The following is a 14,459-nucleotide window of genomic DNA, read 5'->3' as shown; positions in this document are numbered from 1 at the left end:
GCAGCCTATCCTCATCGTTGTTCCAGGAAGTGCTTATTACACCCAAATACACCGCCAAGCGGTGAGCGGAGCTGAGAGCCGAGGTTAGAGCCAGACTGCAGCAGTCCGCTGCTGACGCGAAGTAAGAGTGTTATGGAGCCGGAAGTGCAACCGCCGCCAGCTGTTGGCAAAATCATCCGCAAAGTCAACCAGATTTCTATATCTGAAGACATTGAAGAAATCGCGCAAATTTCCCAACTCAACCAAGAGAGGAGCGAGGTATTACTGAAAGCAACAACCAAATCACCATGGAGTGAAGAAGCCAGTATACACATGCATCAAGAAGCCCCCCGAGAGACAGTTGACTCCCACAGGGAAAAGCCTCGTGGCTTCAGACCCAAGACAGAAATGAGACCGTCAATACCATCAATACCGTCAATATCTACATTACCTGCGTTATGGGCATCAGCGTCACCAGCAGCGACCATCCAGCGAGGGGCTTCCCTCACTTCCCCGCCTGGCCCTCTGACGTTGCCGGCGGGGGAAGGAGAGGTTCACTGCGACCGGAGGGCCGGCGCCAGACCTCGAAGGGGAGCACAGGCAGAGCGTGAGGCAGAGACGGAGACTGGTGCACGCCCATGCGACACCAAGGAAGGGAGCGACCCCAGGAATTCCACCGCTGCGGATGAATCCGTTCCCGCTTCGTCGTCCTCTGCTGCTGGGGGCATGCCGCCTACCATCCTAAAGACGAGCGGTTCCGACGTTGGGGCTGTCGGAGGGCGGCCCTCGCCAGAATCTAAGCGGAGACCCAGCAGCGGGGAGGGACGGAGCGACGGGACTCCAGTTGCCCACAAAGAAAGGAGGAGTGATGACTCCATTATTAATCCGGCATCCCAGCCGGCACCCATGTCGGAGGGGCAGGAAAGGGAACCCACATGGGATGGGACTCCTGCCCTCCCACTTACCAACAGTGCACCGGAATCGGATGGTCAAGTGACTCTGAAGAGAGCGCACACGCTTTGGATCAGGGTGCAGAAGGAGCCGAAGGAGAAGGCCAGCAAAAGTTGAAAAAACGCGGTGCACAAACCACACACAGGACAAACCAGACATCGCAAAATAAAGCTAAAGAAACAAAAGAAAAATGTCCATCTGAGCCTTCATAATCCACAAACACCGCAGAGCCCACATTGAAGTTAATTAAAATCAAGGCAATGATGCATTCTGCTAATAAAAGCCAACCATCCGACCTGAATAACAAGGCAAACAGGACCATAGCATCAGTTGTGGAGAAAAACTGGGCAAAGGCTAACAAAGAGATTGTTGAGATCTATACAAGCGATTCGCTCTCAGAAAGAGAAACAGATGACGTCTTTGAAGACGGACATAAAAGGTCAGAAGGTAACACAGCTAGCGAATTAGAGGACTCAAACAAGGAAACAGAGGGGGAGCAACTAAAGTTGGCAGCGAACCAACAGAGAAAGAAAAAAACTAAAACAAAAAAGGGCCAAAAACCAATGAAGACGAATTTGAATAAACTAAATCAACTGTTGATTAAGGATTTGAAAGATAAGAGCAGGGATGAAGTAAAGGTGATTAAAAGGAGAGGACCCACGCCCAGAAACCTACCTTCGCCATTACTATCCTGCCCTCTAAAAGCCTTTTTTACCCAGCAATACAAAAGGAAGTTAATAGCGGAGACCGAGGTGTCCGACGCAGAAATGCTTGAAGTGGCACCAGAAAACCTGCCTGGACAGAAACTAAGAAAAATGGACTCTATTGGGAACCCAAGGGTTGCGCCGGTGGAGGAAGAAACTCACCACCCTGGTACATCAAACAAAAGCCTCAGGAGTGAAAACAAAACCCCGGTAAAGAATAGGGGAGATCAGCAGCCGTCCCCCAGACTTAACGAAAACAGCATTGCCCGGAATCCCACACCAGCAAAAGAGTCATCTACAGCGACCATCAAGGTGTCGCACACAACCCCAGCAACTACATATGACAGTGTGACAGAGGCTGGGAGAGACCGGATACAGCCTTGCCAACCACTGGAGGAATCGCAAAGGTGGGTCGGTGCCGGGGAGGACAAAGAGCAGCGACTCGCATGGACAAAGCGCCACTTGACCACGGGTCTTCTAATGACGTCCACCTTAACTTCTAGGAAGGGGGAGGCTCCACAGACAAGCCCGAGATTCTCGGCAGGTATACCGCCGATAGACCAAGACTCAAGCACCTCAATGGATCGCGCAGCTTTGGGAATTTCGGACATCCCAAAAAGATCAGAGAAAACACTTATCTCTCCAAAAAATAATTGTTTAAGTGATATAGCAGCAGCCATACAGAAAGACTCCCCAAACAAGAAGCCGGACATGATAGCAATCATGTCAGCGATGTCCATTGTACTAGCTCCTTTTTGCAAACTGTATGAAGCGATAAAGGAGGAGATCCAAGACAACACGGCAATCCTTACAAATATGATTTCAAAAATCTCACATGTAGAAAGTTATATAACGGCCATGGAGGACCAGAAAAGTATCCATCAAAAAACTTGGGAAACTAAAATTGAAAGCATGGAGCTACTGTCTAGAAATATCCTATCATCAAACTTTCAGCAGTCAGCCAACCTATTCGAAGCTCAACCACAGAAGTTGAACACTGACATCAAAGCCCTGGGGGGCAAACCTGTGACAACTCAAGAGAATCTTCTGCAAAATAAAAAAAAGGACTTATCAGCGATTTCCACCAGAACTCGGCGGTCCATATATCGTCAAGAGGGCAACCAGTCTTAATAATCAAGAAAACAGGGCCAAATCCAGATGAGATCCAAATTCTGGATGAAGTAACTCCACCTAAGATCTCCGTTTCAAGATCGCCAAGAACAGTGGAAGACTTCATGACAGACTCGGCGTTAATGAACTTATCACAACACTGGGAAAAAAATCCAACAGAAAAAAATGAAGTTGACGGAAACGCCCCCAACACCTCTAAAACAACTACGGAAACAAAAAACACCGGAGAAGAATCCAATAACTCCTTCTAAGAGAACGATGTATGGGAAACAGTGCAACGGAGAGCAAAACCTGCAAAAAAAGGGGGCGCAGACCAGACCAGTGGCGAACCTCGGATTGAGGACAAGCAAACAACCATAAGACCAAGGTCAAGACATAGAGGTAGCCCTGGTGACCAGACCCTAGCAAAAGGAAAGGGGAAAAGGGACACGAAAAGAAACAACCTGATCCGCCTATTCAAGCTTGAGCAATGGAATCAAAAAAAGAATATCTAATCTTGAATCGGCCGACAGTCTTACAGATAATGAAAAGAACCAAATCACTTAGATGTGTAAGGACTGAGGACCTCGAGTTGGTGGAACTATACCACAAGGCCAAAACAGCTAAAGCTTACCTACATGTAAAAGCAGCAGGAATTACTGATATTGACCAGTCGGCATCTAAAGAATTAGCACTGATGGGTTTCAGCCTGACCGAAATAAACAAGCCGGTAAGAAATGAGAAAGACATAGAAAAGATAAGACCAAGAAATTATGAAGCCCATTACCATTCAAAAACAGAAGATCTTTACCGCCATAATCGATGGAAAAGACCGAGGGAGGAAGAAGCAGCTCGGAGAGAGATCTACCATTTCCAAAGAAACGATGAATGCGAATTCGATCGGAGCAGGAAAGATCCAGTCGATAAAACATGGCAAAAGCGCACCACAGAAAAAACCTATCACGACCAGGATAACAGATCCACAAGAAGGAGAAGAACGGAAGATGAGGACTTACACCCAAGAACTGATTCCACTGTAAAAGTCTCTGACCCGAAGACCTTCACAAAAACATCAGACGCCAGACACCCGAAAGGCCCTTGGGATTGGTTTACATCGACCTGGTCCAAGAAAATCGTCAAATAGCAGCGACCAGGGCCGGCCTTCAAGAACCTCATTACATCAGGGAGCAGAGAGGAGCGGCCCAACAAGGAGGACTTTATTCTTGGATCCTGGAACACCAGAGGTCATACGCATTTAACAGCGTCGATAGATGTGAACCTAGGCGCATATGACATATTATGTCTCCAAGAGACTTGGCTGTTAGACAAACCCACGCTAGACGGCTTCTCTGTGGAAATTTCGCCAGCAAGGAAAGGCCTTTTAGGAAGACCATCGGCTGGCCTGTTAACAGCCATCAAAACATGCCTGGGCCTTGCAGCACCCAGGAAGTGGAAGCAAACTTACGAAATGCTGGTGATCCTGACAACATGGTCCCCACTCTCCTCAAAGAAACAAGGAGATCAGTTGAATCTTTTAGCAATTATAAATTGCTACTGGAACCCCCAACGGATGACCTCAAAAGCTTTCTGTGCAAGCATGGGCGCAACCATTGATCAACTCTACGAGGAGTTTGAGGAAATTGAAATCATTGTATGCAGAGACTTTAACGCAAACTGTAGTGAAGAGCAACAGGGTTAGCGGAGGGACAACCAGCGCCTTGGGCATGGTGATTCAACCCTTGAACGCGGAAGAGCGTGGATGGAAGTAATCAGCTCAAGGAGCATACAAAGCATAGCTAAACTCTTTCCGAACCAAGTGAACATCCCAACCTGGGAAAGATGTTCTTCGAAAGCGACCTTGGATTACATATTCATTTCAGCTGGTCTCACATTCAACATAGTGAGCTTCAAGGTGATAAAAACGATTAATAGTGACCACAACCTACTCACATGTACCTGGCAAGGACATAGACCAGAAAAATCAGCCTACCCGTTTGCCATGGAAGCAAATTCCCAACAAACACGGCTACGCCTTACAGAAGCAGACCTTCTGAAAATCAAAGCAGCTTGGGAGGACAAAATTGCTTATAATTGCTCAAGCATGGCAAATGAGAGACCCAACTACCTCCCGCTCCTTCTGCCTTACCAGAAACTAGCTGGAGGAAGACGAATGTCACAAGATCTCCCTAACCATGCGTACAACAAAGATCTGGTGGAGCAAAGGAAAATAGGGCGTCAATTAAAAAGACGGGCAATGAAAACAAATATGAAAGAAGACTGGTCTGCCTGGCAACGGGAAAGAAAAAGATACGCTGGCTGGCAGAAACAACAAAGATCCGCACAATACCAACTGGATGCAGAAGAAATGTTGAAAAGATTAGCAACCAATAAATATAGCGAGTTTTGGTCACTGATAAAAACATCAATCCCGTATCGAGCTCAAGGCTATCCAATGCTGTGTCAGAAGCCAAATGGATAGAGTACTTCTCGAAAGAGTTCGACGTGCCAAAGGAATCTCTGGACGTGACTGAACGAACCCCCAACCCGTCATGGGTGAACATTTTCGAGCCCAGAAGACATTGAAGTAAAAATCAGAAATCTCAAAACATCTAGAGCGCCTGGACCGGACGGCTTGACCAACATCATCCTCAAGCAATTCCCAAAACAGTGGGCAGGATTGATCGGAAAGATCTTCGAGGAATGTGAAAGAAAACATCAAATCCCCGAGACATGGCAGAAAGCCGTCATCGTCCCGATCTACAAGAAGGGCAGCCGGGAAGACCCGGCAAATTACAGGCCAATCGCTCTGCTTGATATTATAGGAAAGATCTTCTCCACTCTCATTTTGGACCATTTCAGAATATGGGAAAAATCCGGCCCTTGCAACGACATCCTGCAAACAGGCTTCCAAAAAAATGGCACCACTGCAATAAACCTTCTGATTACCAACATTCTGAAAGCAAAAGTAAAGGAAGGAGCCCCAAAGGTCTACCTAGCTTTCGTGGATTTGTCGAAATCTTTCGATATGATAGACCGGAACATGCTGTGGAAGAAACTGGAATCCTGGAATTGCCCGCAAGCAGTACTCGACCCTCTCAAAGCGCTGCACTCAGACACCACCATAAGAGCGAAGCTAAATCATCAGGGAACACTATCAGAGGAAATCCAAGTGAAAAGAGGGGTCAAACAGGGCTGCCCCCTGGCTCCCGCTCTGTTTATTGCATTTTTGGGAGACTTCCAGCACGCGGAAACAAACATCAGGACATTCCCACCGAAAATAGGAAAAAACATTATTCCACGTCTGTTGTATGCGGACGACGTGATCCTGATTAACCAGACGAAAGTCGGACTCCAGCGCAAATTAACGAACTTGGCAAAATATATCGAGTAAAACCACCTGGAAATAAACAAACAAAAAACAAAAATCATGACATTTGAGAAAACTTTGAATTAAACCCTCGAAACAGGAGTCGTGGAATCTAGACAACACTAAGATCAAAAAGGTAAATAACATCAGATACCTGGGCTTTCCAATAGACAACTCAAAAACGGATCTGGCAATGCAAGCCGTACTTTGGGATAAAGCGAAAAGACTAACAGCGCAAATGAGAACTGTGGATAGGAAGTTCGGCAAGTTCTCATTAAGTCCCGCAAGCAACTTCTACAAAACAAAAATTGTACCAGCGCTGGCGTATGGAACGGAGGCCTCACTCTTCATCCCCCAGACCGTATGGAGCAAGTTGGAAGGTTTGGTCTGGAAAGCCGTCCTTGGCCTACCAAAGTCGACTTCAATGGCGGCTATCCGAAGGGAAATTGGCTTGGTTTCTTTAGCTTCGACAGTGGACCAAAGCGCCATGAGACTTTTTAGAAAAATAATTTTGACAGACTCGTTGCCCACCTACGCCTTTATCAAAGACGAACTGGAAAACAGCAACTGCAAAGCACTCAAAAAGTGGGCCAAAATCAGAAAAGAAAGGTTGTCCGAAATAGTATGCACAGAAGTAGACTTGAAAAAAAACCCGGACAGAATCAAACAAAAAATCGAAGAAATTGATTGGATCAACACATTACAGATAGCGGCAGAAAATAAACTTTTAATCCATCTGCCGCCTACATTTAACAAAGTAAAAAACCCACTGAACTACGTTAACAAATTTCCAGAGAAAAGAAAAAGAATCCTGTTTATGAAAGTAAGATTGAACGTACTCCTGACTCGAGAAATTCTATCAATCCGAGGAGTTGTAGGTAATCAGAGCTGTCGGCTATGCAAAAAAACAGAGGTGGTGGAAACACTTAAACATCTAGTTGTAAACTGCCCCAACACCGAACAAAATAGAGCCACCTACCTGTTACCCCTGATCTCGAATCCATGGTCGATCCACGAAGAAGATCTATGGAACAGACTAATATCGGGAGAAACCACCAGGTGGACGGTGGCAATGGCAAACTTAACCGAATTGGCTTTTCGCCAGATCAATGAGGCATCCTCTACTTCGGCGACCTCCAGTTAGTGGCTGTTACGGTACCGGTAGTCCAGAGAAACCCGGGTGAGTTCTGTCCACCACTGACGATTAGGTGGATCTGTTGGAAGCCAATTCTGTGAAACGAGACAGCGAGATTTTGAAGTTAATACAGGAACTTTTGATAAAATTGCAGGTTTTACCTGAATATATGTCAATAAAATAAAAAAAAATAAAAAAACGCTTTCCCCACATTGTCACCACAGGGCCTGGACAATGGATTGAATAGGAAGGAGGAGGCAGCAGTACCCAGAGGCAGGGTGACAAGTCCAGCCCCTGTGCAAGCCACCAGCCTGACTGTTTCAACATAGCATCACTTTCTTCTGATACCCACGCAGCCCCTTAACCAAGTGCATGCCTGTCGGGGGTCTTAAGTCAGTTTAAAGGAAGAGCTTAAGGGTTACAAGCTTCAACAATGTGACGGTAATATCTTGTTCTCTGACTATCTTCTTGGCCTCCCCAAAGGCCTTCCTATTGACAGCAACATCTTTGGGGAAGTCCAGGTATATTAAGATGTGGTTGCCTTTCCAAGATAATGGGCCTCATTCCGAGTATGGCGGTAAGGGATAGCGGCCACCGCTAACGAGAGCGGTGGCGGTAATCCCTTACCGCCATACTCCGAGTTCCCTTAGCGCCATGGTGCTTTTAACACCTGCTTTTAGCAGGCGTTAAATACCATGGCGCTAAGGGACCTTGATGTTAATTACGCCACCGTAATTTACGGTGGCGTAATTGACGCCTTCCCCACTCCCATTATGCCCTATGGGGCAAGAATGGGAATGGGGAAGGGTAAATGGGGATTGGGGAATTACCGCCCCGCCAACCTTGGAATGGGGCGGTAATTCCGCCAACCACCAAGGCGCTGCCGGTCCGGGTACGGCGTCAACCAAGGCGTTAATAGCGCCATTGGTTAGCGCCGTACTCGGAATGAGGCCCAATGTTTTATATCCCTATCATCTTCATAAGGGCTGTTTCCTTGGTGTGAGTCTGGGTAAAGCTTGTAATCAGCTGTCATGGTCTTTGACTGTGCACCATGCCAGCAATGAACACAAGATCAATGTCATTCATGCACAAGACGATACCACCCAAGTTGCAAACAACAAATAAGCCAGGCTCCCTAGGGAGTGATTAGATTCAAGGTCCTCCAGGAAACGATGGATGTTGTTCCAATTCTTAGTTCCGAAGTCAGTGTTTCTTGCCTGCAGTTCGTTGACCTCATCATTAATTTCATTGTATGCCGTAAGATGCCTGAGATCTCCCCCTCTAAACTCTTTGATCTTCTCTCCACTTCAGTCACTTGCCTTTCCAGAGAGGAGACCTTACTGTAGACCTTACAGCAATGGTGATCTTCATTTCCCCAGCAACATTGACAACATGCTTCAAAAGAGTATAGATTTCAGGCTTCCTCCTCCATTTCTCATTGGGCATCCTCATAGTCTATGGCCAGGATATAGTGCCAACTGGGCATTGCCGCAAGCTTTTCTCTGTTGGCATTCAGGTAGGGTCACTGAGATCATGCAGAGCCAAGACATTATTTGACTGCTCTTACTTATAAGGCATACATCTGCATGCATAAAGTTGAGAGTTTTTCTGTAAGAAGATGGTAATTTCCTCTGTGACTATGATGTGGACCGCATTGTTTAGATATGGTTATATGGAGCACTGAAAACAGTCAGAGATCAATTTTAAGACAACCCTAACACCTAAAGCAGCCTGCACTTAGTATGGCTTACATATGGCATAAAGCAACGAGTGGAGTTCTGTGTGTTGCTGAAGAATTATTCTGAAAATTATTTATGAAATCGTGATCCTTCCTCTTTGAAAATCGTCTTTGAGCAAGGATAAAGCTCCAGTATTGAGCTGTGTCTATGATTAAATGCATAACTACTTCCTAAGGGCAGGACAAAAACTCCTATAACTGCCGGCAATCCTAATGCTTGCCACACTTGAAACAAATCGTTTTGTAAATAAATGTATTCTCGTTTGATGATCATACAATATGTTTTTAGTTACACAACAGAGAAACTGGAATATTCCATCAAAAACAGGGTAATAATTGGTATTCAAACACATCAGATATGCTCCAGCGTTTTTTAACACGACTTGTTCTTTACAGTATTGTGAATTAAGCTAATTACCATATTTGGCTTTCCCTTAAAAAGACTAAGCCTGAACAGAGTGAATTGTGAAACTGTGACCAATGGCACTGGATTGGGTAACCCCAGGGAAAAATCTGGAGCCACGTTGGGGTTATTGCCTACATTGGCAGACATACGTATTAATAAGTCAGTCTCCCTCTAACCGGTTGTTATTCCCTTTTTTCAACTTTTCAGATCGATGTCACCTCATTTGTCAAAAACTGTCACACAGACACATGCAATTGCAATCTTGGCGGGGATTGTGAGTGCCTGTGCACAAGTATTTCAGCTTATGCTCACAAATGCTGCCAGCAAGGAGTAGGAGTTCATTGGAGATCTCCTCATGTCTGCCGTGAGTATGTTTCTAAACCTGAATTACGAGACTGAAAACATCTTCAGTACAGGGTCCAAGTTGTCAGGTGCATAAAGCAAATGCCACTCCTGCAGTGATGTTTTGAAATATTCATGGCACAGACCAGCAATTGTTTTAAATATTCTGGGTTAATCAAACTTATGTTTTAGTGAATGTTGACAATACATTAACAATTTAGCATGCTTGAAGTCATCAGCACCCCTTCATAATAGTCTCTCCAGACCAACAAAGTATCGACAAAGTATTTGTCACAGTAACTGAGAGACTAACTGTGATGTTGGAAATGCCTTATTGAGGGACAGGGCCTCCTCGTCCTTGTACTACCACTTCTCTGTGTGTTTTCTCTATGTTTTCTGCCACTGAGGTCCAGCCTGGACCTCTGGCAGTGCATCTCTTCATGCTTTCCTTTTGGTGAACAACACACATCGATACCCTTATGGCACCCATGGGTGGGGTTACATCCTTGTACCCCTTATGTGTGTTTTTGGGCACTTATGTGTGCCCACAGAGCAGGGTATGGGTTTGTGGCAGCTACATGCTGACTTGGCAGTGGCTCTGAGTGTCCTCCATTTTGAGACACCCATGGCCTAACAGAGGAATCAATGGATTCCTGCGGGAATGCAAGGTGGCCCCTGTGGCCTCTTGGCTTCTATTGCCTTTGACCATGCTTCCCCAAAGTCCTTCGGAGCCCTGCCTCTGTTCCTTCTCCCGGACTGTCTGTTGGGTGGAAATACCAGATATGGCAATGGGGCTGCCTCCTGTCAGACTGATCGGAGCCTTTCCAGAGGCTGTGTGTTGTGGGTACACCCCAGGGGTGGGGCCTGTGTTAAAGGAGTCTGAAGTGAACCCACATTCTGTGTTATGGGTGTTTGGTTTCTGTGTGTGACACAATGACTGAGACAGCCCTGACAAACTAACTTGAATGCTGTGTATTGTGATGAAAGGCTGTTATGGGTGTCTGGGTGGAGTGAATGGCCTGAATGCCTGTGAGTCTGATTGGCTGCCTGCCTGTGTGAATCCCCTTTTGCATGATTGGTTGACTGAGCCCGGCTCAGCCTGAGTGAATGAGGAACCAACGTGTATAAAAGGGGACCTCTCACTCAGCAACTTGTTCAGAAGCTGAAGTCGAAGCAAGAAGAAGCTGTTCCTTGAAGCTCAGCTGGAGGAGAAATCTGCTACTGCTGTTTCATCATGTAATCCAAAAGCTGCCGTGTTCTTCCAAGAACTGAGCCAAAGAGGACCTGCAGAGGAGACCTCTCCCCCAGCTACGAGGGACCATCATGCAAACTGCTGCTCTTCATCAGCAGTACCCTGGAAGCCAGTCCTGTGTACATGCTATCCGGAGAAGGGGTCTTCGTGAGTCCTGAAGAGGAGTGCCCGGACAACTCGAGCGTAAGGAGCCCATTGGTGTCACCCAGTTTCCGGAGGTGCATTTCGTGACCGCTGGAAGCCGTTGCTGTCTACTGCCCAGAAAAGGGGGTACCCTGGCATAGTGCTGCTGGACACCAGGAGCTGCGAAAGTTGCAAATTGCCTGAGAACATTGCAAGGGACATCCTTGCTGTCATCACTAACCTCTTTTTCCTTCCGGAGAGAGTCCAGAGTCGCTGAATGAAGAGGAAGGTCTGTTGGTGGGTTTCCCGTACCAGAAGCTAATGAAGACATCCCAAGGGTCCAGTCTTGGTGAAGGTCCGTGGTCGACTCCAGGTAGCCAGAAGCTGTCCAGATGTCCGTGCTGCAGCACCGAAGAACCGAAAGGTGGAAAACGTGATATTCCGAACACAACGGCAAAAGTGACCTATGCACCCGTCACCGTCAGAAATCATTGAAGTGTCGCAGGGGTTTTACTCTCATCTGCCAAGCCTTTAAGCAGCCCACAGCCAGTTTCATCTTCACAGGACTTCTACAGTCGGAGAAATATTCGAACAAAGTGGAGCACCGCGAAGAGTAAAACTGCTTCCCTTCAGAAATACTTTGGTTCTATTTTTCTTGTGGACTCAGCATCCAAATGGCTCCATGTTTCAAGGGGGGTCCATCCTTGGAGGGAATCGGCGAGTTAAAGCAAGAAACTCTGCCACATTGCGTGCCACGGCACCAAAGGTACTGTGACAAGGAAGAGCACCTTCTAACCTCAGGAGTCTTCCATGGGTCCCAGATCTATTTTGGATCCTGTTCTCCTGTGGCCTCTCAGGTACTTTGGAGTGGTAGAACCTTTTAAAGAAAGCAGAAGGTTATTAAACATTATTGGACTGTGCTGCAAAAGACAAGATAAGTTATTGCCTAACTTTTACATTACAGGTTTTTCTATGCTGATACACATCACTTAAGAATTCACATGCCTATCTAAAACTGTCTGCAGTTAGTGCATCTATTACTGAATTAAAGTTGTGTGTGGTACCACATAAAGTGTATATATTTGCCATTCTTTGAATAAGTATTTCCAAGTACAACGTGTTATTATTTAAATGTATATATATTACTGAATCCTATTTTATATAAAGAAGCTGTGTTATCACCTAACATATTGTGTGGACATTCCTTTGTGAGGGTGTTAGGCAGAAACCTGTGCAGTTCCCTTAGGGACCACTGCAAAAGATTTAAGACTACAGGTGTTAGCAGTAAACCCACTTGGTAGCAGTCTGTACCACCCAGCTTTACCTGGTAGCTGTGGCTGAGCAGTCAGACTTCCCTCAAGAAGAGTTATGCAGTATGCAAAGTATACTCAATAGGCACTCAGATACAATAATACAAGCAAACACTGACCAGAGCTTTGGTATCAAAGTATATAATTATTTATTTATAAACACACAGTTGAAACACTCCAGCACTCTTATTGTAAAATATTCTAAACACAGTTACTATTATGATATATACACCCCTTTTTCCCTTATTAGACACCACTTATTTTCATACAGAGGTGAGCGCTTAACTAGATTGCACTCTACCAAGGTTGTGAAATAGGGAGGGAAAAAGACAGAATATGCAGTGTTACACCACTCTACGATTCAGGAACACTATTAGCAAGGCCGAGAGCAAAAAGTCACTGGTGAGCCAGAGTCCAAAGGCTGGGCCCACTCTTAGAGAGAGCAGAGCACAAATGCGCCCAAGATCACACAGTTACACTAGGCTTAGAAAGTCTTGCAGAGGGTTCAGAAAAGAGTTTAGAGAGGCTTAGAAAAGTTTAGCCAAGGTGTCCCAGGCTAACCCAGGTTCGAAAGCCGGGGGCTAAATCTACCCCGTACAGTCGGTTGCAAGGGAAGCCAGGCGGGACACGGTATCTTAAGTGGAAAGGATCCTCCAGCGGTGGCAGTTGTTCCTGGTAGTGGTTGCAAGTTGCATCGTCGTCCAGGGGAAGAGAAGATCTCGACGTGGAGGAAAGATGCAGGTCGTTGCACTACCAGGGCAGAAACCAGCCGCGGATTTTTCCGGTAAAAGGTGGTACCTTTATCTCGCGGTCGTGGTAAAACGTGGTATCCTGGTTGCCGGGGTGCTTAGGACGGGCAAGGCGGGCACGAGATACGTCGGGAAAGCGAAAAGACGGTGAAACTGGTTATCCCCACCAGTCAAAGGAAGAAGTCTCTCCGGCGGGAGATCTCCTCTGTCGTTGGGAAAAGTGCTGAGACGGTCCAGCAGGGCTCCACCGGTCGTGGTGTTGTGGCAGGTCGGCTCAGCTTCTCCCTCGTCGGATTCTTAGGTCCTGTGGCGACTTCTGAAGTTCCAGTCCCCAAAGCCCTGCTTTTATGCAGCAAACCCCCATTCACTCAGCCTAGCTGTCACTCAAACATGCTAAGTGGTGAGCTGGCCGGCTCACCACTTGGGCCAATCAGGATGGAGTGCGACTTGAGTTGCCTAGACAACTCAGTCCAGAGTGCCTAAATTCCCCTCCCCCCCTCCTAAGTACCCCAGACATAGTGGCACCACTTTGGAGGGCTTCTGTGGAGAAGCCCGCCAAAAAGTGGAATAAAGGGCTCGACTTGGGTTGGAGTCACAGAAGAGAACACAAACGCCATTTTAGAATCAAGTTTTGGCAAAAAATACCAACCGGAGAATTAATATTAATTAAATAAACCGGCGGTATGTTCGAGGCTACCTTAAATAATTAAATAAAGATAGTAGCCTAAAACAATGGGAAATCCCTTAGGAAAATATTCGCGGTTGAATATAAAAAGTAGTATCCACTGCCACCAGCCAAAACTCAATCAGGGGGGACGGAGACGTGCCCCCTCGACTAACAGACCCTGGGGCAATCGAATTGCCCCAGCCAGTACGTCCACAATATGATGGTTGGTACTGGTTCTGTTCAGAATTTAAGACTAGTAAAGTCAATGGTGATTTTACATGCCCTGGGAGACAGTAGTCAGTCCCAGGGTATGGAGTCTATACTGGGGGGTCACTATGACACCCCTATGTTACTGCACGGAGGGTGCTGTGTAACACACATCACAAAAACACATGAAACCCTATGGAGTAAAAGACCCCATAGCCCATTAAACACATCTAGATTCAAAGAAACACACTCATATCATGTCCAATAGTGAGGGTAAAAGAGTCTCACTCTTGGCAGGAGAAAAAAATAAACCCCAAAAATCCAGCAAAGCTGCTGGGGGACTCACTAGGTTAGGAAATTCAGCCTAAACAGAGAATTCTCCCTAACAGAGGGCTTGGGGACTCACATTACTTAAGAAC

At 46.3% G+C, this 14,459-nt stretch overlaps 1 protein-coding gene across 1 annotated transcript in view; it reads left to right on the top strand.

Annotated features, from left to right (window-relative positions):
• OTOGL (otogelin like) overlaps positions 1–14,459 on the top strand; it is a 1,792,821-nt gene that overhangs the window by 1,251,381 nt on the left and 526,981 nt on the right. Inside the window, exon 30 of the mRNA XM_069629328.1 lies at positions 9,598–9,754. Within this exon, the coding sequence (XP_069485429.1) occupies positions 9,598–9,754 (157 nt within the window). The remainder of the gene's footprint in view (positions 1–9,597; positions 9,755–14,459) is intronic.

Source organism: Ambystoma mexicanum, chromosome 12, assembly GCF_040938575.1.
Source record: "Ambystoma mexicanum isolate Mex_15411 chromosome 12, UKY_AmexF1_1, whole genome shotgun sequence".
NCBI classification, from domain to species: Eukaryota; Metazoa; Chordata; class Amphibia; order Caudata; family Ambystomatidae; genus Ambystoma; species Ambystoma mexicanum.
The sequence above is the reverse complement of the archived record's forward strand: the minus strand, read 5'-3'. Positions and strand labels throughout refer to the sequence as shown.